Source organism: Polypterus senegalus, chromosome 3 (genome assembly GCF_016835505.1).
Source record: "Polypterus senegalus isolate Bchr_013 chromosome 3, ASM1683550v1, whole genome shotgun sequence".
NCBI lineage: Eukaryota > Metazoa > Chordata > Cladistia > Polypteriformes > Polypteridae > Polypterus > Polypterus senegalus.
Genome location: NC_053156.1, coordinates 277,717,982 through 277,744,335, shown reverse-complemented (window position 1 = coordinate 277,744,335; position 26,354 = coordinate 277,717,982). Strand labels below are relative to the sequence as shown.

General features: G+C 37.1%; 1 protein-coding gene across 1 annotated transcript; it reads left to right on the top strand.

Annotated features, from left to right (window-relative positions):
- Positions 1-438: 438 nt before the first annotated feature.
- On the top strand, positions 439-26,089 carry LOC120526207. The gene is made up of 8 exons (XM_039749246.1): positions 439-591; positions 5,327-5,547; positions 7,349-7,606; positions 9,117-9,467; positions 12,288-12,560; positions 16,463-16,594; positions 23,552-23,596; positions 25,524-26,089. Exons 2-8 carry the CDS (start codon positions 5,454-5,456, stop codon positions 25,538-25,540), a joined length of 1,170 nt encoding a protein of 389 aa, XP_039605180.1. The 5' UTR covers positions 439-591; positions 5,327-5,453; the 3' UTR covers positions 25,541-26,089.
- The last annotated feature ends 265 nt before the right edge of the window (positions 26,090-26,354 follow it).

The following is a 26,354-nucleotide window of genomic DNA, read 5'->3' as shown; positions in this document are numbered from 1 at the left end:
AAGCCTGGCTAATGTAATTCAAAGCAGACCTCCATTAGAAAATCTAAGGTTACTACTTGGGATGTAAGAAGAATTAGGAGCTCTGAAGGTAGAAGTGCAAAATGAATGAGTGAGGCAGCCAACGCTAGAATAAAGTATTGTGGACCTTACAGATGAAGTTTTGTATTTATATACAGTGCTAGAAAATTAATGTATATGATAAAATCAAAGAGACAGTACAGCCGAGACCTTCGAGACAAAAAGAAAAAGTGCCCTGGAATAAACATAACCAGATTGCCACTATAATATCTTACATTTATGTTTCAGCATTTAAAAACTTGAAAAATCCAGATAGGTGTTTTTGCTTTAACCTTAGTGAGATTAAGTTTTATTTGGTAACACCCACATTTTATTTGATTGGACACCAGATAAAACTAACCCTCTTTAAACACAGGATATGCATCTTACTGTAAAGAAGCAAGCGGTTTTAACACAAAGATCTTGAATGTGCAAAATGACCTGTTGATCAAATGTTACCTTTTGATCAAAATCCATTATAGACAGGCTGCGGTTGGACTGATTTCTGACAGGAAGAAGGAGCCCAGATAAACAGTGAGTATGCATTTTGTAATGCTGTGCAAACAAATTTAACACACAAAATATGTGCATGTAATGGTGGGTCATTCTTAAGGCTATGAGCCTCTCCTCGTTTCATTATTTGAAATAAAATTACGAGTTACTCTACAGACTCTGTCGGGTAAATCATAAACAAAAGTAATATTAATCTAATGAAAAGGGTTTGAAAATACAGTTTTTATAATTTACAGTTTACTTTAAAAACTTTTTTCAAACTATACAGTGCATAATTATGGGTAGAATGATGACACGGTAGTTAATGCGGCCTCCACACATTGACAAGTACTTGCATTGCAGTAGAGTGTTGTACCATGTTAGCCATAGATCGATACAGGAGAAAGTAGGGTGAAATAACACCTTTTATTGGCTAACTAAATAGATTACAAATGCAAGCTTTAAAAACAGCTAAGGTTCCTACATCAGGTTACACCTTGACTGATGAAAGTAATTGCATTGAAATCCTGTCCAGGTGTCCATCTGGGTTTTCTCCTAGTATCTGATTTTCCTCTCAGATCATAAAGATGTGTGGTATCTCCAAAGATTCTCAACATGGAAGAGTGTGACTCTGTGATTAGGGGGTCTGCTATAGGGGAATAATCCATCCATTATCCATTATCCATCCTGCTACATCCTAACTACACGGTCACGGGGGTCTGCTGGAGCCAATCCCAGCCAACACAGGGTGCAAGGCAGGAAACAAACCTTGGGCAGGGCGCCAGCCCACCGCAGTAGGGGAATAATCAGGTTCTGAAATAGAGGATGGATGTGTATGTGTGTTTTTAAATTGATTATTTACAATTTCATTTTAACTTTATTATATCTATTAGATTTCTTGTTTCTGCACATTATTGCCCTTAGCATTTGAAAATTTCAATTTTAAGATCAAAATATTTTTTAATTATGAGTTGTTCTTTATAAGTGAGATTTTAAAATGATGTTAGCCCATATTTAATTCCTTCATTATCAGTTGAAATAAGAATTCTGACAACAGGAAGAGAAAAACAGGTAGGGGACTGTGGTTTTGTGTTATGCCGACTGCTTTCTTTTATGTCTAACTAGCAATGAAGCCCGCGTTTTAAGATTTCTTTAAGGCTAAATGAACTGTCTTACTTCCGTGTTATTACTAAAAGCACAGGCCACCAGCAAAATGCTGTAGATGCTATAAGTTACACATGTATATGTAAAATGTATTTTAGTGTAAAAAGCACATGGTACTTTTATAGTCATCAGTCAGTCGGTCATTATCCAACCCACTATATCCTAACACAGAGTCACGGGGGTCTGCTGGGGCCAATCCCAGCCAGCACAGAGCGTAAAGCAGGAATAAATCCCTGGGCAGGGCACACACATACACACAAAGCACAATTTAGGATCACCAATGCTAATGTCTCTTGACTGTAGGAGAAAACCCACACAGACACAGGGAGAACATGCAAACTCAACGCATGGAGGACCCAGGAAGCGAACCCGGGTCTCCTTACTGTGAGGCAGCAGCGCTACCACTGCGCCACCGTGCCACTTTTATATTTACAATATATACTGTACATATGCATACTATCTCAATTCCAAAAAAGCTGGGATGCTGTGTAAAATGTAAATAAAAACAGAATGCAGTGATTTGCAAATTTCATAAACCAATATTTCATTCACAATAGAACATAGAAAACATATCAAATGTTTAAATCAGTGTTTCCCAAACTCACCTCTGGGGACCCCCTGTGGCTGCAGGTTTTTGTTCCAGCCAGATTCCTAATCAGTGACAACACCTGATAACGCTGATTTTATTTAATTAGCTGGTTTTATTTTTCTCTTATTCTACATTCAGAAAAGCACAGCAGCATGATTTTTACATTTTTAAGACATTCAGAAATATTTCTATTTTTGCTTTAGATTTAAATGCTTAACTCTCTTTTGTTGATTTCCTTATATTTTACCCTTTCTCTATGTAGTTTTCCCCATTTGTTGTATCTTAATAATGACAATTAAAAAGGAGCAGAGCAGACATGCTGGCAAAGAACACTGAATAATCAAAGGCTGCAACTACTTTAGAGTCAGACCCACTAATTAGTAAATAATGGATTAATTAAACAATTAGAACACCTGGAAAAGTAGAATGAAAATCAAGATTAAAATATTGTTAAAAAGAAAAAAATACATTATTCACATATAACTGCTCAGCACATTTCAATATATATATATTTTTTTTACCAAACTTAGTTTTCTAATTTCTATATTTTTCCCAAAACAGAATCTGTGAAATAAAAGTTCACTTAATTAGCCAAGGAGTCCAATTAAAAAAAACAGAAGCTGGTTGGAACAAAAACCTGCAGCCATAGAGGGTCCCCAGGACAGAGTTTGGGAAGCACTCTCTTAGAAAATGTTCCATTTTAAGAAAAGAATAAGGTCATTTTTGAATTTGATGGCAGCAACATGTCTCAAAAAAGTTGGGAGAGGGCCATGTTTACCACTTCTCTCTCTTCTTTTAAGAACAGTCAGTAAACATGTGGGAACCGAGGAAAGAAATTGCTGGACTTTTGGAAGAGGAATGTTGTTCTATTCTTGTCTAATAAAGGAACTTCAAATTTCAATTCATCTGACCACAGAACAGTTTTCCACTTTGCCTCAGTTAATTTTAAATGAGCTTTGGCCCAAAGAAGACAGCAACATTTCTGTATCATGTTCACATATGGCTTTTTCTTTGCTTGTCAGAGCTTTAACATGCATTTGTGGATGGTACTGCATACCGTGTTCACAGGCAATGATTTCTAGAAGTGTCCCTGAGCCCATGACAAAATCAGGCCTGTTTTTAATGCAGTGCCTCCTGAGGGCCCTGAAGATCACAGTCATCCAATACTGATTTTCGGCCTTGTCCTTTCTGCACAGAGATTGCCTCAGATTCTCGAAATCTTTTGACTATACAGTATTACATACTGTAGATGATGAGATATTCAAGGTCTTCACAATTTCATATTTAGGAACATTACTCTGAAATTGTACCATAATTTGTAGACGCAGTTTTTGCAGATTGGTGAATCTCTGCCTGTCTTTACTACTGAGAAACTCTGGCTCTCTAAGATGCTCTTTTTATACCCAATCATGTTACTGACCTGTTGCTAATTCACCTAATTAGTTGCAAAATGGTCCTCCGGCTGTTTCTTTTTAGTATCACTTAGTTTTCCACCCTTTTGTTGCCCCCATCCCAACTTTTCTGAGATGTGTTGCTTCCATCAAATTGAAAATGAGCAAATATTTTTCATGAAATAGTAATGTGTCTCCATTTCAACATTTGATATGTTGTATTGTGAATAAAATATGGGTTTATAATATTTGCAAATCATTGCACTTTGTTTTTATTTACATTTTACACTTTTTTGTAATCATGGTTGTATATATTTTCAGTTGTAATCTGCAAAGTAAAGAGAGCTGAATGTCAAATAGGTTTGGGGTGACATGAGCTTAGCTATTAAGCAATTAAGTGGATAGGACTGACATGCTTTATTGGGCTGAATGGTCAGTTCTCGCTTAGATTGTTCAAATGTTTGTTCTAATATGAAGCATTAGAATCTGCTCTCAACTATCTAATGTTCTAATGCTGGATTAAGTTTTAATTCCACAAAAACATTATGCACTGTTGACCATCACGTGTGTGTCTGGTTCATGTGCCAGGCACAACTTGTCTGTGTTATACAATGGTGCTATTAGGGGGAATGACATCATATCCATCAAGTTGGGCGAGGTATTCCTGACCATAGGTGGAGATGTAGAGAAATTAGGGTGCTATGTAGCACTCAGTTTCTTTCACCTTTTTATCCTTTACATTGGGATACAGAAGAAACAGGCCATGATAGCATATTTGAGTGACACTGTGCTGTATTTGCAATAGTATACAGCGCATTGGGCATACGAGTTAAAGAATACATAATTAAAATAAATTGAATGAAATGGAATGTTAGTCTAATCAGTCTTTAAATTGGCCTCCTATGCATAACACTGAGCTTATGAATGTGCCCAGGGATGGAGTGATGGCCTGTCCGATGTTGCCAGCCATGGCAGTGCTCTTGCATTGTGCCTAATACTACTAAGATAGACTCAGTCTCTAACCACTGATATTTTAATTTAGTATCAGACATAAGTTTACCGCCACCAAAACCCAACCCTCAGAAGTAATTTTTAATTTCACTTCTTAACTATCAGCTATACAAATATAATTGGGGTTGTATGTTGGCACACTCATTACACTTGTTACTTCAAAGCTCCAGCCTCGACACATTCTGACTTGATCTGTGCTGTCCACCCATCTCAATGTTTTAAGCTTGGTTCAGTGTGAAAAACTATGGATGCATACATGAGTGCGTCCTCCTATGGACTGACATCTGTTCCTTGATTCATTCTTGTCTTTCACCATGTTTTGCCTGGAACGAGCAGGTGTGAAAAACAGATGGCTGAATAGAAAAATTGAAAATGTAGGTTTCTGGAAAGGCAGAGCTTGGGGACTTTTCTCACTGAGTGATCCCTAATAAATAATTAAAATTTCACTCTTTTAACCAAAGAGAAAGTGAACCAAAATAAGAGACAGCAGGATATACGGATTTTGCTGTGTTTGATGACTCTTCTTTGCATATCATCTGAATACAACAAAGAGTTTATAATGCTTTAATGTCAATTTTATGATTTCTTTATTCTTAAATTATACTTGTTATTTCTTTTGCAGATCATACTTTAAAGATATACAGAATATACATCAGAACTAGATCTTCATTCCTGACAGTGACTATTCTAAGCCTACAATATCCTCTAGAACAATACCATCTGAGAATTCAGCACATTGTTTCTGCACTATGGCACCTGCACCATTATCATATACCTTTTATGTGGCTACCACAAAGAAATTTCCAGTTATTGTGATATTTTCCTTAAGTCTGGTTAAATTAGGTAAGACTTTGTGCTTTAGCTTGTCTTTTCCAGATCCCCCATAAATGAGATTAAAATGGACCTTTTGTTCCTGCCCTGGGTAACTCATCTAGTTTATTCATCCCTTTTGGTATTTTCACCCAGTTCTCAATTCTTCATGAGTTTATGGTCCAATGCTGTACAGGTATATAAGAAATGGACATGCAATGCTTCTTCCTTTCCTCCATGTGTTCACCAAAGGTTTTCTCTCCATAACATGCAGACATGTGCATTCAGTTAACCCTGAGCTAATGTGAGTGAATGTGACAAAGTGTGTGAGCAAGCCTGGTAATAATCTGGTTGGTTCATGACACGTACCCAAAGCTGCTGGAGTGAGATTCCAGCTACCATGAACCTGAAATTAGATTAAGAATTTAAGTAAATGGCTGGATTGATTGCAATGCTCTGAATGTCTACCATCTTCCTTTGATTCTCATATTCTAATGGCATGATAGTTTGGTGATCTCTGTCTTTTGAGCATGTCTCTGGTCCTAATAATATGCGTGAATACAGTCATGATCTGATTTGTATTTTAAACTTTTTTCCAATTGTTCCTTGACTTGTAAAAATCATCAAGGCATCATTTAGGAAGGGAATTCAGTAGTTACATTTGTTTTTTCTTTACACAATTTTTTAGCAACATTAAAGAATAAAAAAACATTTTGGCATGTAGTTCCATACATGATGAAAGGGTTTAAGGGCTCCAAAATAAACCAAATAAGCAGGTCAGGCCATTCACTGGGCGGCCCACAAAAGAGACGTACCCCAAAATAGCCAATCCCTAACTACTAACTGTAGGCTTCAGCCTACACAGGAGACAAAAATTAGGAACAGTTTTATACAGTCCCAAACTTAACAAAAATGCTATACAAGGGAGAGAAACCATAAAACTCAGGCTTGTGAGGATAATTTAAGCCATATTCCTTGAGATCTTATTTAACAGGAATAAAAAAAATATATAATAAAATACCTAAAACAGCAACAAAGAATATGCTTTAAAAGGCAATCCAAAACAAAAAGTTCCAAATCACAAATTACAAAGAAAATCCAACAAACAGGCACAAAAATCCAGAAACCAAAAATAACAATACTCACTTTAAACTCAAATGCAATCTCAGAGCTCTACTGTGGGGTCTCAGCTTTGACCATGTAGCAGTGAGGTCAGTGTGGCCCGGCTTCCTGTGGCTCAACCCCTAAAGTACATGAAATATAAGCACATTTAAAGTTACAGTACATTATTAATAAATTATAAAAAAAAACTAATAGATTAACGTAAAAAATATGAAATTAATAATTTAAATATTATAAAACAACAATAAAAAGGAAAAGAAACACAACGCAACATGGAATAAACTCTGGCTGTAATATATATATACATATTGTGATATGGGCCTCATGGTTTGCTTGGTCTGGTTACTAAGAGGCTGTTAGGATGGATAACAGGACAGTGTGACTTGTAACATCCTTATTGTAACAGTAATAAGGTCAGCATTGTGCATTTCCAGGTTATCCAAGTTTGTGGATATTTTCATCATAAAACTCATTTGTTATAATCTTTCTATCTTTCTAGTTTTGACCCCTTTTTGCTCTCAACAACAGTTCCTGTTTCTTGGTCCTGACTTTGTTTAAAAGATACAATTTTTAACTTTCTCTTATTGATCTCAGTTTGTTTTCTGAATCCAGTGTGAAACATTTACTTTAGAACATAAGATAGTCTCATTGCAGCTATTCCTATTCAGCTACAAATATCCAATCAGATTACTCTTATTTCTTTATTTAACAGTGTATACTTTGGTGATGCCCTCAGGCGTACCCATAGCCTTGTGTCAGTGCAACTTCTCAGTTAATTTAACACACAAGGAAGAGGTCGGACATCTCCCAGAGACTATACTGCTTTATCCAGAGCAAAAAGTCCAGATGGAGCACTCCAGTTCTATCAATTTTGAGGGACGAGCCAACCTTACGGATGAGCCTATAGAGCACGTGAAGGATGTCAGTGATGGTTTGCCAAAGGAAAATCACTTTACCCTGAATTTGACTGGTAAGCTGACCCTAACCTCTATGTTAACCTGAATGCTCTGGAATATATTTATTATAGAGAATACTTTTTTGTCTATTTTCATGTCTTGTCTGAATTTGGGTTGTGCAGAGTGTAGATTTACAATAGGAAAGGGTTGCATAGGGTTTACAGAGTGTCTTGTGATAGGTCACCATTACTCCAGTCCAAGGGGTGTGACAGTGTGACAGTCAGTGAGTTTTAAATGCAATTACAGAATTCAATGCTCTGAAATCAAGGGAGAGACAGTTCCAGAGTTTGGTGGCCATAACAGAGAAGGCTCTATCCCCTTTTGTTTTTGATCTAGTTTGTGGAATAACAAGTAAGCAGTGGCGAGATCATCTAAGAGGTCTACCTATATGGTAAAAGTTCAGCATGTTTTTTACTTATACTAGAGCCAGACCATTCAGAGCTGTATAGGTTAAAAGTAGAATCTTAAACTGGATCCTATAACTAACTGGCAGCCAGTGTATGAATATTTATGAATCTGGATTTTTTTGTGCATACGTACATTTCCTCTTTTGTCCATACGCCATGTTTTAGTTTGAATTCTACGCACTGCGTTATGCATGAGGCCCCTGGTGAGAAGTACTGCAGAAGTATTTTGCACCAGTTGCAGCCTAGTCAGACTGGTTTTGCTAAGAGTTGAGGCATGAAGTAAGAAAAGCATGAATTTATTTCTCAGTGTACCCAAAGCCCAATATGGGTATGCCTTTAGCAATAATCCTTAAATAATAAAAACAAGATTGAACCAGTTTCTGGACATGAAACTCAAAGGTTAACCTATAGTCGAAAGTAAAATACTTACTTATTTAGAAAACCCAGCTTCTGAACCTTTGCTTTTTTTCGACTTTGATTCTTGATTAGGGTGTTGGCTTTGTTGGTGGAGAATTATGACCACCAAGTTTAGACCTTATCCTTCCTATTTGATTACATTTTCTTCTGGTCCTTTCAAAATATCAGTGCAGTCAAGGCCAGTTGTTTACTCTCATTGAGACAGAACACCTACAAGCCATTAAAAGCAATTTTTAACACATTATTAAAAGTCACCTTGAAGTTGAAGTAGCTGATTCTTCTGAATCTTCTTCAGTCATATCTTAAAGTGGCCGGGTGTCCTCTTCAAGAACCTGACTGCACAGGTCATTTTGCATTCTCACCCTCTTTTATGCTGACACATGCATTATGTCATTCATCTTGGTACTCCTTCTTTTGTTCATTATTTTAATTGAGTGAGGGTTTCATTTTTCTAATCTGAAAATCATTTTCTAAGTTCCATTTTTTATTAGATTATACTGCATGTTAGGACTGCAAGAATGAAATCCTATGATACATATTGAGTCTCTTTGATGCATTGGTCCTTTTAATTTTTATATAATGTTGCGAGAAAGTGTTTATACTGAACTCATTTCCCTTATCTTTATATCCCAAGGTAGCTTTATTGGCTTTGCTTGTTTTATTCGTTATTTTAACCACCTTTTCTGTTTTTGACTTTCAGACGTCCATGTTACTGTTAATCACACGGTAGTTTCTGAGCTTTATCAGGATGTGGTTCTTCCCTGTGCTTTCACGGGCAGTGTTGATCTACTGACTGCCGTGATCTACTGGATAAGAACAAACTCATTAAAAAACATCACTATTTTGGCCTTTGAGAATGGCACCAGGCAACATGGAAAAGAAGACTCGGCCTATCAAACCCGAACCAAACCGATGTTTGACATCACAGTAGGAGATGCCTCCTTATTTTTAAATAATGTTACACTGGCAGACAGTGGAAGCTACATGTGCCAGGTTGGGGATGTCAGGAAAATAAACTATAGTGAAGGATGTATAAACTTGACAGTAACTGGTAAGTGTGAGCATAATGATATCACTTGTGATGTGTCACGGTTTGTCTTCATCATCTCAGATATCTGTCAGTTATGCAGACCATAACTAACAAGTTATCATTATTATTATCATTATAGTTCAGATCAAAATTAAAAATACGTCACTTTACATAAAAGAGAAATGCAGCAACTCAAAAACAAATCCACCATAACTAAAATTGTTTTCTACAAAATTCACCAAAGGTATCGGGAAGGACACCAAAGAGCAAATGACAATCACACATAAGGCTAACAGTAACGAGACAAACAAACAATGGTTAGAGGTAGAACAACTAATCATGCCAGTGTGATATGGAAGGATTTGCTAGATAGTATCGCTGAAGACAGACATATAATATATACATCTGGAGACAACCAGGAGTGAATTTTACAGAAAACTGGGAGGGGACAATTAGATGGGTCACTGAGTGTCACATTTCTAAACCAAACCAATCCCCCAGGAAGGGCGGCACTCAAATTTTTGAACTGCAAAGATCAGAGCTACTCTTGTTAACCTGGTCTGACAGACAGCAAGGTCCTGAATGATGAAACTTCTACAGGTGAAAAGTCTCCATAAACCCTGTTAAACATATAAATGTATGCAGGTGTTAAAAGTAAACATAACCTATCTGTACACTCAGAATTTACAGTGGCATTCAAAGACATCAATGGACGAGTGGTAAATGTGAACAATATGTCATTGTAGGCACTGCATGCTCTCTGTCCAGCATTTTGGCGATAGTCTAGTAATCAGTGTAAGGCTGAAAGAACTGGCAGCTATATTCATTAAAATATGAATTGCAACCTATGCATTTGAAGTAAATGACCTGTCTCGCCCCATTAAAAAGAACTACATTTAAAAGAGTTAATACGGAGAGACACAGGAGATGCAGATTTCAGTACTCAAAAAACCCTATTCAACAAATCTGCCTAACAACATCAGTAGGAAAATGGATGAGTTGGCACAGCATCCATCTTCTGAGTGCATGTCTAAATAAATAACTAATAGAGTTTAACATTACTGGCTAATTGGAAATGCAAACATGCCATTCCAGAATGTGGCATTTTAACATGTAGCATATCCATAGACCACCGTGCATCATTGTTATGCAATACAGTGATGCAATAGTCATAATGACAGAAATATATCATAGCAGACGGAAGTACTTCTCAAATGCATGGAGCCCAGTAGCTGCGGTGGTCTGTCTGTCTGTCTGTCTCCTCTGTAGCAGTACTCATTACGACATACTAATTAATTATTAAGTTTCAGTTACCTTGTGCTTTTTATTTTCTCTCAGTGTCAAGTCTTTTGTTCAGTTTCTTTTGCCCTCTCCCTGACACCTCGACGGTTTAAAATGCACAGACTGGAGATATTGAGATGTATTTTTAGGAAGAAGTCCTGTGGGTGTACCCTTTGCAGCAGCAGATTTTGTGGGTTTCCACTATAAACTTTTTAATGGGTTGTCCCCAGACTTGTATTCTCATTTGACTAGATACATAGTAGTAGGTACTGTCAGTCATGGTGCTTCAGCACAACAGTAGGCTTGGGAACTAATGCAGAAGAAAGATTGTTGCAGTCAGGGAGGAAGCATGCAGTGCTCTCCCAGAATACTATAGGGCAGAGTAGACGGAAGTGTTGAGCCATGCCTAGCTTTCTAAAAAGGCAGAGAACAAGGTCACGTGAAAGTGGCAAGAAGTCACAGGCAGCAGAACAAAGGCAAAAAGCTGGGGAAGCAGACATCAGTTCACCATTGAAATAAGATCAGTTAAAGCTCATAGGAGACAACACATCAGTTCTAATTTTAAGCCTAGCAAAGGCAGCATGTAGACTGCATTGAAGAGCCATCTCTACAAGAGTAAATAGGTGTAGGAATATCAGGGGCCTCCACAGGGTGATTCCACCTGGTCTCTTTCTACCGAACAGACAACCTTTACCCCAACATTGATGGTTGGCGGTGAGCTAGAACCTATATCTTCAGAGGATTAGCTTATTGTTGACTGGGAAACTGGAATGAAGGTCCATCTGAAGGGTAAAAGAGTCAAAGATCATAAGATGGAGAGAGAGAGAGACAAAGACTAAGGGGAGCTTTGGTGATGTTAGGAAGCAAAAGAAGATGGTGAAAAACCAGACAGTGGAGAAAGAAAGAGCAAAACTAAGATTAAGGTTTAAGGGTATCCACACTGTATACTTGAAAAAAGGCGAAAATTAGCAATACTGTATAAGTAGTTCTAACAGACTGACTACAGAACTGAACTGAAATACATGAAAAATATGGCAGTTTTATAGTGGGTTGACAGGAAGGGTTGTGTCTCAGGGCTGGAATCAGAAGTGAGGTCAGGCGGGATTTCCTTCTGAGGGTCTGCAGAGCAGGAAAGAGAGAAGGTGTTAGTGAGCATCTTTACCCCTTGGTCCAATGTATAAATACATTTATTTAAGCCCATTGACTGCCTCCCATGCCCACATGTGTGAAAACGAACTCTTGACTCGTATGTTAATGCCCAGAGGGGCCTTAACATTATACAGTAACTCCAAGGACACAAACTGTCTCTCCTAGGTCAGTCTTTATTAAACTAAACTAATACAAAATTTATCCGAGATTTACTCTGCCAGCCAGGATGGAGTTAAAACTGCTAATTTAAAGACAGTATCATTACCTCATTCCAGAAACATAACCGCAAGCACAGAAAACTTCAATTGTATAGTTAATGTCTCAGTCAGATTTATTTTATCGTTACCTTTTAGTTTACAACGTATTTGTATTTCAATTGTTTAATCATTTGTTTTTTCTGCTCAATCACAGTATCTTCAAAGAGCTTGTATGTTAAGAATGCTTGGGATGGCTACTTGACCATCTTTTCCTCTTCCTGGTTCCCTGCACCAGTAGTTGAGTGGGTAGACAACAATGGAGAAGATCTTACCAACAACTCAATTACTAAAGTTTTACTTCAGAAGGATGGGCTACTTTCAATTGTTTCACAGTATTATGCTGATGATATTTTTGAGATGGATTTCAAAATAAATGTTCATAACCCTATCAGTGGAAAAACAATATCAGTGCATTATAATCACTCTGGTAAGTACAGTTCAGTTTTTTTTTTAATCATGTGGAATTTGTTCTTAACTGTATGATGGCTGCATGCTTTGTGATACAGATCAAAATCAATATCATGTCTGTCTATCATTTATATCCTTTTTCTAACTTTAATATGCTAAATTAATAACTAAATAATACATTGTCTAGTAAGCTAGTAAGATTCTGCATAATGGCTACTTAATGTTATCTTTGTTGTTATATATTCATCAGTATACTTACACCATGTTTTAGTTTTGCTTGTATTTTTGTGCTCCCCATTTAATGTGTGTTTTATCAGATGGAACTGATAGAAAATCAATGAAGCCATGTTTTACCACCCACTGCTGATACTTGAATAGAATTGCAAGAGCAGCTGTTCAGCTCAAGCTCTTCTGCTGAAAAGAACTAATCCTGCTGGTCAGTTCTTCTTTCTGACTGGACAGAACAGGAGGAGTTGGAGGTGGGATGGAGCTGCCACCAGGCTTCTTTCTCCAATCCAAAGAGGGAAATGGAGACTTTGTTATCATGTAAAATGATCCTAATCATTTGGGCTTCAAGAGTGGCCAGTACCCTGAAATAGCTGTACTCACTGTTGTTGACATGTTATGGCTAAAGTTACCAGTATGTCATCTGTCCTCATCCTTCTAGATCTCTCCTCACATGTCATCTGCCCTCAACCTTCTATATCTCTCCTTTTCCTTCAACACGATCAACCACCAGATTCTCCTTGCCACTCCCTCTGACCTTGACATCACTGGGACTGCCCTCAGGCGCACTCTTAAAAATTCTGGTTCTTTATTGGCACTTTATTGGGTCTTGTGGTTCCTCATTGAATCACTTCTTGACAAAGAACCACTTAATTCTGGGAAGGGTTCTTGCCTATGAAGCTGGTTCTTTGTGCTTCAAAAAAAAAAAAAATACTTCCTGAAATGTAGACATAGAAAAATAAAATCTTTAACTTATGGTAGGCTACCTAGCAAGATACTAACATAATAAGAAATTACTGTACATGTGTAGTAAGAGCTCTTTTGAAATCATCAGTCATTGGTATTTCAGAAATCTGTTAACATCTATTCATGGTTATTTACTGTGTGGAGACTGTTATGCATCTAAATAAATGAAAAGTCTTTCTGGAACCTCCATGTGGATGAGTCTTTTGAGAACAAAAAATGGTTCCCCTATGGCATCATTCAAAAGTACCTCTCTGGCATGTTTATTTTTAAGAGTGTGGCTTGAGTACTACCTCATGGGCTCTGTACCGTGTGTCCTAGTGAGAGAGATGTCAAGAGTTCATTTGACAAGCACAGAACTTGTCCATAGATCAGTGCTGGGCCACCTCTCTTCTCTCTAGACACCTCCTCAATAAGCCCAATCATTGTGTCCCAGGTTTCTCTTATCAGTGCTATGCTGATGATACACAGCTGTACCAGTCATTCCCTCCAGTGGACCATATCAGTTAGAATCTCTGCATGTGTCACTGATATCGCAACGTGAATGAAGGAACACCATTTCCTGCTCATCCTGGCAAAGATGGACCTTTTGTTATGCCAACTCATCCGTCTATTCACCTTCTAAGTCAGTACGTAACCTGGGGGTGGTGTTTGATGACCAACTGTCCTTCAAGGGCCATAATGTTACAGTCTCCCAGTCTTGCAGATTCATTCTGCAAAATATTCTCAAGATCGTATCTGACAGAGTATGCAGCAGAACCCCTGGTACAGGCTCTGGTTTTATCATAGCTGCACTGCTGCAATGCTCTGCTGGTAGGAATACTGGCATGTGTCATCAAGCCACTGCAGATTTGAAATGTAGAGACACATCTGATGTTCAACCAGCCAAGGCAGGCACATGTCACTCTTTCTTTCAGGTCACTACATTGGCTCCATGTAGTCGTACGTATTGAGATAAAATCCTTGAAGCTTGCCTACAGAGTAGCCATTGGGCATCAAATCTAAATTTAGTCTCTTTTCATGTGTAGCTGGTGGAATGAACTGCCCAACTCCGTTTGGAATTGTGACTCCCTCAATGTGTTTAAGAAGCATTTGAAGCCTGTCTTGTTTGCTGAATTTCTGTCTAACTGATATTAGCTGTTTTGTAACGTAGCTTGTTTTGAGCTTTTCACTTGTAGTAGTCAATTTTGGATGCTTTTCCTGCAACAGTTCTTGCCAAACAGTCCCTCAAACTGATATTTACTTGATTATGTTGACCTCTTTTATAGAGTAAGATGATTTGGATAATAGCTTCTGCTAAGCAAGTAAATGTGTAAATGATATTTCACTCCTCGCAATGCCTTGCGACTGCTTTTACTCACACTTTCTTTGTGAAACAATCTCTTGGTTTTTGACTTATTTTGATTCTATTTTCTGATAATGATTTAGCATAGTGTTTTAGTTTTGATGTTTGAATAGATCTCTTGGTTACTGCATTTACATTTTCATTTATTTACTCGGCAGATGCTTTTATCCAAAGCGACTTACAACAGAGGTAAAAATAATTGAGTAATATTAGGCTAGGGCCTGTTTGCTCAGCAAGTGTAATCAGACGGGTAACAAAAGTTGATTGCTACAAGTTAAGAAATGTAGTAACTACAGCAACAATTTACAATCATAGATTACAATCAATACCACAATTAAACTTAAACAACAAATTAACCAACAATATCAAATATTGCAGAACAAAGTTTTCTCTCTTTCTTTTGAACTAGATAGATATTCACAGAACAGATCGGTCTTCAATTGCTTCCTAAATACATTGAGAGAGTCAGCAATAGAGATGGAGGTGAGCAACCCATTCCACCAACTAGGAACTAGTCAGGACAAGAGTCTGAATTGAGACTTGATGCCATGTAGAAATGGCAAGAAATGAAAAAGGCAAATGTAGACCATTTATAATAAAAGTATTTATTACGCAAAATACTTCGTAAAAATCAAATCTTCGAAGAGCACAGAAGACAAAAGGAGTTGCCTGAAGTGGGTCATTTTCTTTGCAAACAATGCCCCAATAAACAGTAGAAAGAACATTCAAAGAAACAGAGCAAGGGCTCAGAAATCCAAGAAAACTATAGAAGCACAAAGTTAATCAGAAATCCAAGAAACTGACCAACATTTGTGTATTCAATGAACCACAAGGGACTGTGAGTTTTCCCTAGCCTTTAGAGGGCTGACGGCAGTCTCTTGACGGTGATGGACAGATGACCATGTCTGTTGAGTGAGTACCCGATAAACACATGGTACATAGAAAAAGATACTTTCATATAATGAAACTAAATGAGCAACAACATTAACATACAAAACTGAGTGAAAACTCTAGCCACAGGATAGTGAGCCCTTGCTGAAACATAACAATTACTGTATGTTCCATCTATATAAGATGGTGGTGCACGACTTCTAGGATGCAAGTATTGGATCCATTTATTAAACAAATTCATTTTTTTCTCATCACTTATAGTAGAAGCTTCAATGGGCCTCTGAGAAGATTCTACTGTTACAAGGTTTTGGTTAGCGTCTATAACCATTATTTTCAGATCTTACCCATGTTTATCCTTGTCTCTTATTACTTTCATTTTCTGTGTTTCACGTTGCAAAAAGGTCAGGTGAATAAAGCATCCTTTTCAGGCTTGATGTATGACTCCTGCATGTATGTTCTCCCTTCAGGCTTTTTTGTTTCCTTTCTGTATGATGTGCTGTGTGATTTCATTTGACCCAGTTCGAATGTTGGAGCCACAGATTTAACTAAGCAGGTAAAGCAAAGAAGAAAACATGGAATGCCTGCAGATATTGTGATTTTCCAGGGCCAGAGCTGGCACCTTAGGTCTCCAGTGCTTTACAATCACAAATTCTCTTTCTTTGTAACTTCAGTGTTTTGACAACTCACAAAGTTTACCTTTTTATCTTTAAATGTAGCATCGACACAACATAAACAATATACAAACCTCTATGTATGGACTGGAATAGGAGTCACATTCCTGGCGGAATTGTGTGGAGGAGTATTAGGCTACGTGGTAAAGAAATGCAGGAATAAAGACAACAAAGAAGGTAAAAATGACACTCATGAAAAATTGTTTTGCCAGACATGAGGTGACGTGATGACTGAAGAGATCAAAATTCAGACAGCATCAAAGAATCTCTACTGAGAGGAGTGTGGGCCAGATAGAAGTAGGACCTGACAAATGTAGAATTAGCTTTTATTGTTATTATTATTATTAGGTCTCAGACCAAAGGGAAGTGAAATTATGGGTCAAAGGCTCCTATTTTGAATATTGTTTTCTTCTGGTGGGGGATTTTATATCCTTAGATTAATTTATTTTTGAAATATATTAACGCCTTTAATTTTGATTTGTGATTTGGGCTGTTACATCACTAACATTCTCATGAGGTTATTGACTGATGAGACTTGATTCCCATTGCTAGGACTGTCCCAGAGTGGATGTGTCCTTAGAGGTTGTGGCTTGTCAATCATGACACTACAGGATAAAAAGGTCCTTCTTTGACTAAACAGATTCCTAAAGCCTTCAGTTGTTTTTCCGAAAAAAAATCTTTGCTTTGTTTCTCTGGTTTTTGACTTCTTTGTACTCCTTCTGACTTTGATTTTGCCTCGCAATTCTTGGCTTAGGTTACTGATAATTTTTCTTCAGGTTCTGACCTTCACTATGTCCTTGTCTTTCAGTCACCCTCTGAAATGTCGCACCCCTGCTAAGCATAACCCCCGGGAGGTGAAAACATCTTCCACATTAAGAACAGCTATACAGTGCCCTCAACTAATATTGGCATCCTTCTTATATATAAATGTCTACATGTAGAAGTGTGTGTGTCTGTCCAGCCCAGAAGTGAGAGGTGAGATTGGGGTAAGGGCTCCACCTCCAAGGAAACAGAAAACTAAATGTCTATGCATGGAAGTGTGTGTGTCTGCCTGTCCGGCCCGGAAGTGCGAGGGGTACTACAGCATGAAGCTCAGAGAGCCGGCAAGGCGGCCCCAAATTAAAAAGTCAGAAGAATAAATCGACTCTGTAAAACTGCCAAGAAAAGAGAGAAACTCTTACGCAGGCGAGACAAGCACATCGGCAAAACAGTATCCCTTTTGCTTTTCCTACACATGTGAGGCAAGCACGTCAGCAAAATGAATCCTCCTAGGAGAGAGATGCCCAGAGTAGTTCCTTTCAATTACCTGATATCTCTACAGTACATTTCAATTTTTTTTCTGATGGTTTCAATAGTTTCTAGGACCCCCAGCTTTTTTACAGCACAGGCTGTAAAAGAGTAGTATGGGAGGGGGCTAAAATAATGTTTGATTGTTTATCCTTTACATCTTTCATTAAAAATATTGGCAAAAATATAATCTTTAATTAAAGAAAATAATCGAAAAGAAAACGGAATTCTTATCATAAAACAAATACCATTGTCCCTTCTAAAATGACATATAGATGTTAAATAGCCAGTGATGATGAAATCCTTTATGCACCTCTAGAAGCTAGTGAACATCAATGGAGACCTCTACACATTCCTAAAATGTCTGAGGAAATAAAGGGTTAGCTGAGCTAACAACAACCAAGATGTGCTGAGCACAATTCAGGTTATCCGTAATGATGGATCTAAAACATATAAAGCTGCTCAAGTGAACCTGTTATTAGTATTGTTAAAACCAAGCAGCTTTTATTTGGAGCTAATAGGACACAAGCCTAAGCATGAATTTATGGCCTTTAAACTTTTGTACGAGAAACAGACGACAGTGTTAAAGAATTGGGGTATTGGTCTGGTCAATTGGGTTTGGAAAAATAGACAAAATTTACAGATACAAGTTCAGAGCAGAATTCTCTCAATATGGCAAATCTTTCCACTTTGTGACCTTTGTGATAGGAAGAGGTGAATCCAGGTGGACGGACACCAGAATTGTTATCAATGGTGTTATAACTCTCAATCATCCAGTCGGCAGAGGGAAGAAGAGAGAGAGGCATTAGGACACAGCGCCAATCCCTGAAGCCAGTGGTAGAATTACAGTCACTAGAGATCTTCAGCTGTCACCTATGCGCACATGCATGACAGCTTATTAACTTAATTTCTGCTTAATTAATTAACATATTTACTTTGAAATGGATGTCTATGGATGTTGAATAATATCTTGTGATTACAGATATACTGAATAACTGCTCATTCTATGTGATTTGACAAAGGTATATTTCATTTTTATTATATTCTACATCGATTGAAAGAAATTTGTTTGTGTGAAATCATGAAAGACAGCACTGTACTTATATAATTAATTCCCTTTGAGCACCAAGAGTGTGATTATTAGTAGATAACATCATGAACACTGGCCATTACTTTATTGGATATTCTTAAATGTTGAACATACTCAGTCAAAATATGACATATACCAGTTATTTATATGACTGTGAAAGTGATGTGCGAAACCTTTCCTTCTTGTTTGTTAATTGTACCTGAGCCAGAATAGACAGATGATGAGGATTTACAGCAAAGATAAGAACAAGCAGAAGGCAGTGTAGGGAAAACAAACTAAAAGTGTTTCAGCTGTTGCTGTTGTAAGGCTGAGGACAACTGAGAGGGCACATTTGTGAAATATCTAATAATATCAACCACAACCTAAAGCAACACAGTAGAGAGTGGATTTTTAAAACACTTGGACTTGTCCAGCAGGGACACCGCTTTTCTCTTCTGTATTGTTTGTGTCACTGATGGGTCTCCAGCCCTTGTGTGCCATGCCACTCCTTTGCGATTTTAACCAATTTTCAGAAATATTCCAATCTGTCTTTTCATTTGTTTGTCGTGAACTGCCTTTTCAAACGTTTGCTGAGTTTTGAAGACTGCCCAGTTTTTGAACTGTCTTGCTGTTCTTACAATTCTCGTGGCATCTGGTAAGCTTGCTCGGTGTATCAGAATCAAACTACAGCGGACTCCTCTTCTCTGTACTATTTGCATCTGGTCTAATCACCAGTTTCAAAAGCAGTTTTATAATTTAGTTCTACAATTGATAGTTGTTAGCTACTGAGTTAACTTTTGCTGTTGAAACTTACCAAAATCTTTATATTTCATTAAGTTAACATTGTTGCATGGTTTGCATTTGACATATTCTTTATTCTTTGGAATATTTCCTTTTCCGAATCATATGGCTGTTATATTGAATATTAACTCCACAATATAAGATGCCTTTTTTTATAATAGCATTCATAATCTTACACAAAACAGGAGAAGTGCTTATTGGTTCATATTTTCTGGGATTCATTGTGGTTTTTTTTTGTCATTTGTAGGTATTATGGGTTTTTTCATGTCTTTTTTTTTTTAGTATAATGTTTGTAAATATTGTTTTATGTAAATATTATTAAATTCTTATGTACTGTATGTACTGTTTATTGCTGCATTTATTGCTGCACTCCTTGTGTTTTGTGGGTGGACCCCAAAGAGGCGGGTCCAGTCTGACATCACAACTGAAGAACCACCCCTTGGCTTTTATATTCAAGTGATGGAGACAACTCCAGCAGAGCATCATTGAGAGTTTGTAGAGTATCAGTCTTATGTGTATTGTTTTCTTTGGGATTTTTTGGTTTGTTTAATTTTTGTATCTGGTTTAGGGGTTTTGTATTAGAACATCATATTTGGATTTGCTTGCCTTGGATTACATTTTTGGGAATACCAATTGTATGTTCTTTTTTGGGTTTTTTTTTTGTTTTCTTGACATTTTTGTTCTTCTTTCTTTATTTAACTATAGAATTCCCAAAGCCTGCAAAAATCTTTGTTCTCACTAAAAAGCTCCCTTTCCCTAAACAAACACAGGGAATATCATGTGTCCTTATCAGTGCAGCAACTGCCCGCTGATAAGCGCCTTTATTTTGCAAATGGATCATTTCGCAGCGCTGAACCTGCACTGACCCATCCCCTGTTCAGCCAGCCATTTGCGCCTCCTGACATTCACACTCTGTGATTAGCACCACTAGCTGGAATCCTCTCACTTACAGCTGAAGTCTGCTTTGACGATTTTATATAGCAAAGACTTGTAAGGAAATATATTAGTAATGATATAGCATTATTTGAAATACATACATTTCATGTGTGTTCCACGTGTACAGCAATCCATGTAAATGTACGAAGAAACAAGAAATGTTATGTCTTGTAGACTCAAAGCAAATGTATGTGTTTATGACATCAAATAAAACCGCTCGAATGTGAGTTTTTATTTTTGATAATCACACTTATGTGATGTCAATGGGCACACAGACCTAAACCGCCATTCAGCATTAACTTTTCTAACTAACAAATCTACAGAGACTATTACTCAACAGAAATGTATTTATTATAAAACACACACAAACACAACAAAATCTAATGCCCATTTTTGGGCTTGAGAAAGTTTAAAAGCCTGCTTCTTGAGTTTGGGGTTTGGTTGCCTGGGATGAGGTCTATTTCTAGGAAGACCACTGAAGTTTCTGGTCTGGCACGTGTGGCATTTCTGAAGCCTACTCCATTTTCATAATCTTGTGTGTTGCTATGCTCACAACATGGAGTCAAACATTTGCAAAAAGTTTTCTTGACTTCTCATTACATCCATAATGGCTAATGTGGTACCTTTAATTACAATTACAATTAATTTTATTGAAATCACACAATATTCCATACAAATATATCAATTTTTACATAAATAAGATCAAAAACAAATCAACTTCCACCCATGAGAAAGAGAGCTAAAGCTGCAGAGTAAAACTTAAAGCTAGTAAAAATAAGTAAATGGATTCCTTAATAAGTGAATAAAGATAAATGGAGAAGAAAAAAAGCTATAAAAGCTTATTCTAAAATGTTATTGATTAGATCCTTCCAGGTTTTGAAAAAGTTCTGCACAGATTCTCTAAGTGAGAATTAGATTTTTTCCAGTTTCAAATCGTATATAACATCAGTTACCCACTGATTTAAAAAAGGTGGGTTCCAGTTGAGCAAAATAAGTGTTTGTGCCAATAGTGAAGTAAAGGCAATCACAGTTTGTTTCTCCTTCTCCGCTTTAAGCCCCTCTGTGAGACCAACACACAGCTCTTAGTGGATTAGGTGGACTTGTGAGACCAAGGCTGTCTGATAGGCATTTAAAGATTTTCATCCAGAATGATGTTCATTTGGTGCAGGTTCTGAACATGTGGCCCAAAGAGGCTCGGACTTGATTGCAGTGTTCGCAGGTTGTATTTTGCCTTGGAAACATTTTGGACAATTTTAAACGAGACAGATGTGCGCGATATATAATGTTGAGTTGAATAATTGTATGCTTTGTGAATATGGAGCTCGAGTGGATTCTCTGCATTGCTACCTTCCCCTCCTTTTCTGAGTTATTGAATGAGAGATCCTTTTCCCACTGTACTCTGGGATTTTTGAAAGTGAGGGACTGTAAAATAATTTTATATGTTGCAGAAATTCTGTCTGAGTCCTCGAAACTGAGCAATATTTTTTCCAGCATCGAGGTAGGTGGGAGATAAGGAAAATTGGGCAGGTTCTGTTTAACAAAGTTTCTGATTTGAATGTAGTGAAAGAAATGTGTTGCTGGAAAGTTAAATTTAGAATGTAATTTTTCATAGGATGCAAAGACGTTGTCTATGTACAGATCTCTAAGTGATTTAATCCCAAATTTTTCCAGACATTAAAAACTGCATATGTTTGAGAGGGTAGAAAAAGGTGGTTCTTGTGCAGAGGTGCCACAGATAAAAACTTCTTTATTTTAAAATGCTTTCTAATTTGGTTCCATGTTCTGAGTGAGTGAAGCACAATTGGGTTGTTAGTATATTGATGATAACTTGCATTTATTAGGGTGCAAAGCAAATAATATAAAGAAGTACTGCAGGATTTTATTTCTTTGGCCATCATTATTCTTTTTACATCTATCTGTGTCCATATCCAGGTTTTTAAAGCTTGTATATTTGCTGCCCAGTAATAAAATTGAAAGTTTGGTAGAACCATGTCGCCTTCCACTTTAGGTCTTTGTAGGGTCATCCTTTGGATATGTGGATGTTTTTAATTCCAAATAAATGAAGTTATGGTTGAATCTAATTTCTTAAAAAATGATTTATTGATGTATATTGGAATGTTTTGAAATAAAAAGAGAAGCTTTGGAGGGATATTCATCTTAACAATGTTAATTCTTCCAGCTAAAGTGAGATAAAGGGTTGACCATCTATGCAAGTCTTGCTTAATGTCTACATCATAAGTCTATCAACAAAATTTTGCTGTCTGTATGGACAATGTCTTTCTTTCTGATTAAACTTCACCATGCACACATTGTTTGTTAGAATTTAAAGTGTCTTATTTATAAAGCTCATTTGCCACTTGTGTTTTAAAATCCCTTAAACAAATAGCTCAGTTTTACTTCTTCCCAAGGTAAACCATTTATTTTAGAGAAAATGCAGGTTTAAAATGTATTTAGTTCATTTGATCTTTCTCGCTCAATTTCAGTAATTAGGCTTATCCCTGTAATAATGTCTGCATTGATCATTTTAATTATTTTTAGGTATTTTTATTCAATCTGTTGTTAAAATTTAGCTGAAATGTTGTTTCCTCTTTTGCATTTTTCATGTGCTTTCTCATTCCCAAGATATCTACAGTATGTGTTTGTTTTAGTGTGTAAATATCTTTTCAACTTTTTCATTCATTTATGACCCCCTGTAGATTGTGCTAATAAATTATGAAAATGCTATTGTAAACTTTCCTGCTAAAAAAGAAAATGTTTATTAGTTTTTTTTTGTCTCAATTTGCTTATCCATCCATTCATTTTTAAGCCTGCTTAATCCAATTTTGGGTAATGGAGAGCCGATTCCAGCAGAATCAGGTGCATGAGTAGAACTAGCACTGGATGAGATGCCAGTCAAGCATAGGACCCATTTAGATTCACCCATACAGTATGATACCAGAGTAGGGTAACCAATCAGCCTAACCATGCCTTTATGATGTTCACATTTATTTATTTATTTGTTTGTTTCTTTCTTTCTTTATTTTTAAATGTGTGGTGCCAAGGGAATGACCCATTGATTCTTGAAGAACAAGCCAATCCAGCAGAAGGTGAGTTTGCCATTTCCCCCTCCAGTTCTCCCCTTCTTTTTTGTTAATTTATTCTCACTGCAGATCATGTGTAATCTATATTAGTCTGCATCTGTGATGTTTTGTTGTTATACATTACCTCTCATCATCTACAGTGCTTACAAACTAATATGAAGGCCTTGATAGTTTTCATATTTTATTTGTATACAACATTGAATCACAGCGGATTTAGTTTGCCTTTTGGGAGCTGATCAACACTGAAAGCAGATCACTTCAAAATGGTTGAAAATAACTACAAATATGAAACACAAAATAATTGATAGCAAACGTACTCACCCCCTTTAATGTGACACACTTAATCATTACCGATGTGGCCAATTGGTGTTAGAAGCCACAGAATTAGTTCAAAGGAGGTCACCTGGTTGGAGTTTCATTTGATTGTAGTATAAATACACCTTATCTGGAAGGGACAACTTGTGATGAGTCAGTGGGGTGGCTTAACCTACACAATGATGAAGAAAGAAGACTCCATGCAACTCTGTGAAAAGGGCATTGAATATCACAAGTCGTGGGATGGAGACAAGGAAATATCCGAGTCTCTTAATATTCTTGGAGTCCAGTTAAACCAGAAAATAAAAAAATGGAAAGGGTATGGTAGAGCTGCAGATCTGCTACAGCAGCCCATCCACAACAAAATGAGTAATTATCAAAGAGACCTTTGAGTACTCTGATGGAGCTACCACCTACAGTGGCTGAGGCTGGAGACACTAACTGTGCCCAGGGGCTTTACATGTCATACTTTTATGGGAAAGAGTTCAAAAACAGACGCACAACATCTCAGCTCAAGTTTCCCAGAAGGCACACGGAAAACTCAAAAGTCATTTGGAAGAAGGTTGTATATTCTGATGAGATGCTGTCAATTGGACTAAACACCATGTTTGAGCACTGCACATTATTAAAAACACACCATCTCCACCATTAAAAATGGTGGTGGCAGCATCAGGCTATAGGGATGCTTCTCTGAAGCTGCCACTCAAATGCCTGTGAAGGTAAAATAAATGCGACAAAATAAGAAAAATCCTGGAAGAAAACCTGATGTAGTCTGCAAGAACTTTGGGAGAAGATTTGTTTTCCAGCAAGACAAATAAAATCTAAAACTAAAGCTTCTTAGGAACGGCTTAAAAAACAACATTGTTAATGTTCTGTAGAGTCCGGATTTCATTCCAATTAAGAATTTGGGGCTGGACTTGACAAAGGCCGTTCAAATACAACCTGACAGAGCTTGATCAGTTTTGCAAAGGAGAAGAGAGGAAAATGGCAGTGTGAGACCTGACAGAGACCTGTGCACATAGACTGAAGGCTGTCATGGCTGCCGCAGGTGCATCTACTAAATACCGTACTGTAAGGGAGTAAATTGGGATTGATTATTTTATGTTTTTAATTCATAATTCATTCATACAGCTTTGCACAGATCTGTTTCCACATTGACATTAAAAAGTTTTTTTCTGTAGATCAGTGTCAAAAATGGCAAATTAAATCCACTGGTTGTATGAAAATAAAATTTGAAAACTTCCAAGGAGGTGAATAATTTTTATAGTCATTGTATATCAGCTGTTTTCCAATTATCACTCTAAATGGAATAAAATTCCTGTGGGTATTCAGGGCTCCCAGCTATTTCCAGACCACTGTGAAACACCACATAGCCACCAGGGTTCTGCTAGGATGTCACAGTGCCTAATAAGGCCATAGATTGAGGAAAGGAAGGTGGTCTGCTGTTGCTTTCCAGCCTTTTGCCTTCTGTGGTGAAGCACCATCTGACTTTGAATAGAAGTGCTGAATCATTTTCCGTCTTCAAGAAGAGCTTGAAAATTCACACATTCAGACTGTACTTAACTTCTAAAGATCGAGACTGCTACTACCCACTTAATCCTGTTTTTCTTTTTTTCAGATATCCATACTGTGTAGTAATTGGATCAAGCAGCTTCTCCTTCACAAAAATCATACCTGATCTTTGGCTCATCCATCCTTCTTTAATCCTTAAATCAGAATGCCATAACTGGTCCCAGCTTGCTATTACTTTTCCTTAGACTTCATCTTGATATTATGCTGAAGTGAGATCCTCTCCAGCTCAGGTCTCTCATGTGAAATTGTGACCTGATTGAATAAAGATGTGCTAAGAAGCAAATTATAAGCATACTTAGATCTGCTATTAACCCAAGCTACATGGAATGGGAAAGAGTTGAAAGAAAACAGGTGGACAATCCCAGAGTGTCAGAACTCCACCTAGGTCCTGATCTAGAAAAAAATCTCACTGCTCGGTAAAGATGACCACCAGTGTGAGTTTGGATGAGGGGGTGGTGGATTGATGTCTGGAGCAGTTCTCTTAAAAAGTGACGTGTGATAAAGCCTGCTGTCTCGCCAATGATCTTTCACCCTGTGGTTTGTGGGGTCCTGCTGAGCGCTGAATCTGCTCATTATGTTCATGCTTTATTAAACTTTTTTGTATTGATTTAATTAATTTTAATGTTATTGTGTCATTATGAATTCTACTGAAAAGACAATATCAGTGTTCATCAAAAATCACGAATATGGGTTGCTTGAATCTATGGGAGATTTACTATCCCTGAAAAGGTGATTAAGTACAGCAACACATTTACACAAAACTGATTTTGTTAGTTACAGTGCCAAAAGAAAGTAGTCAGAGACCTTCATTCTCACCATTGTTTGTTAAGTTGCAGCCTTATAATAAAATAATATAAATGAATGTTTTCCTCATCAA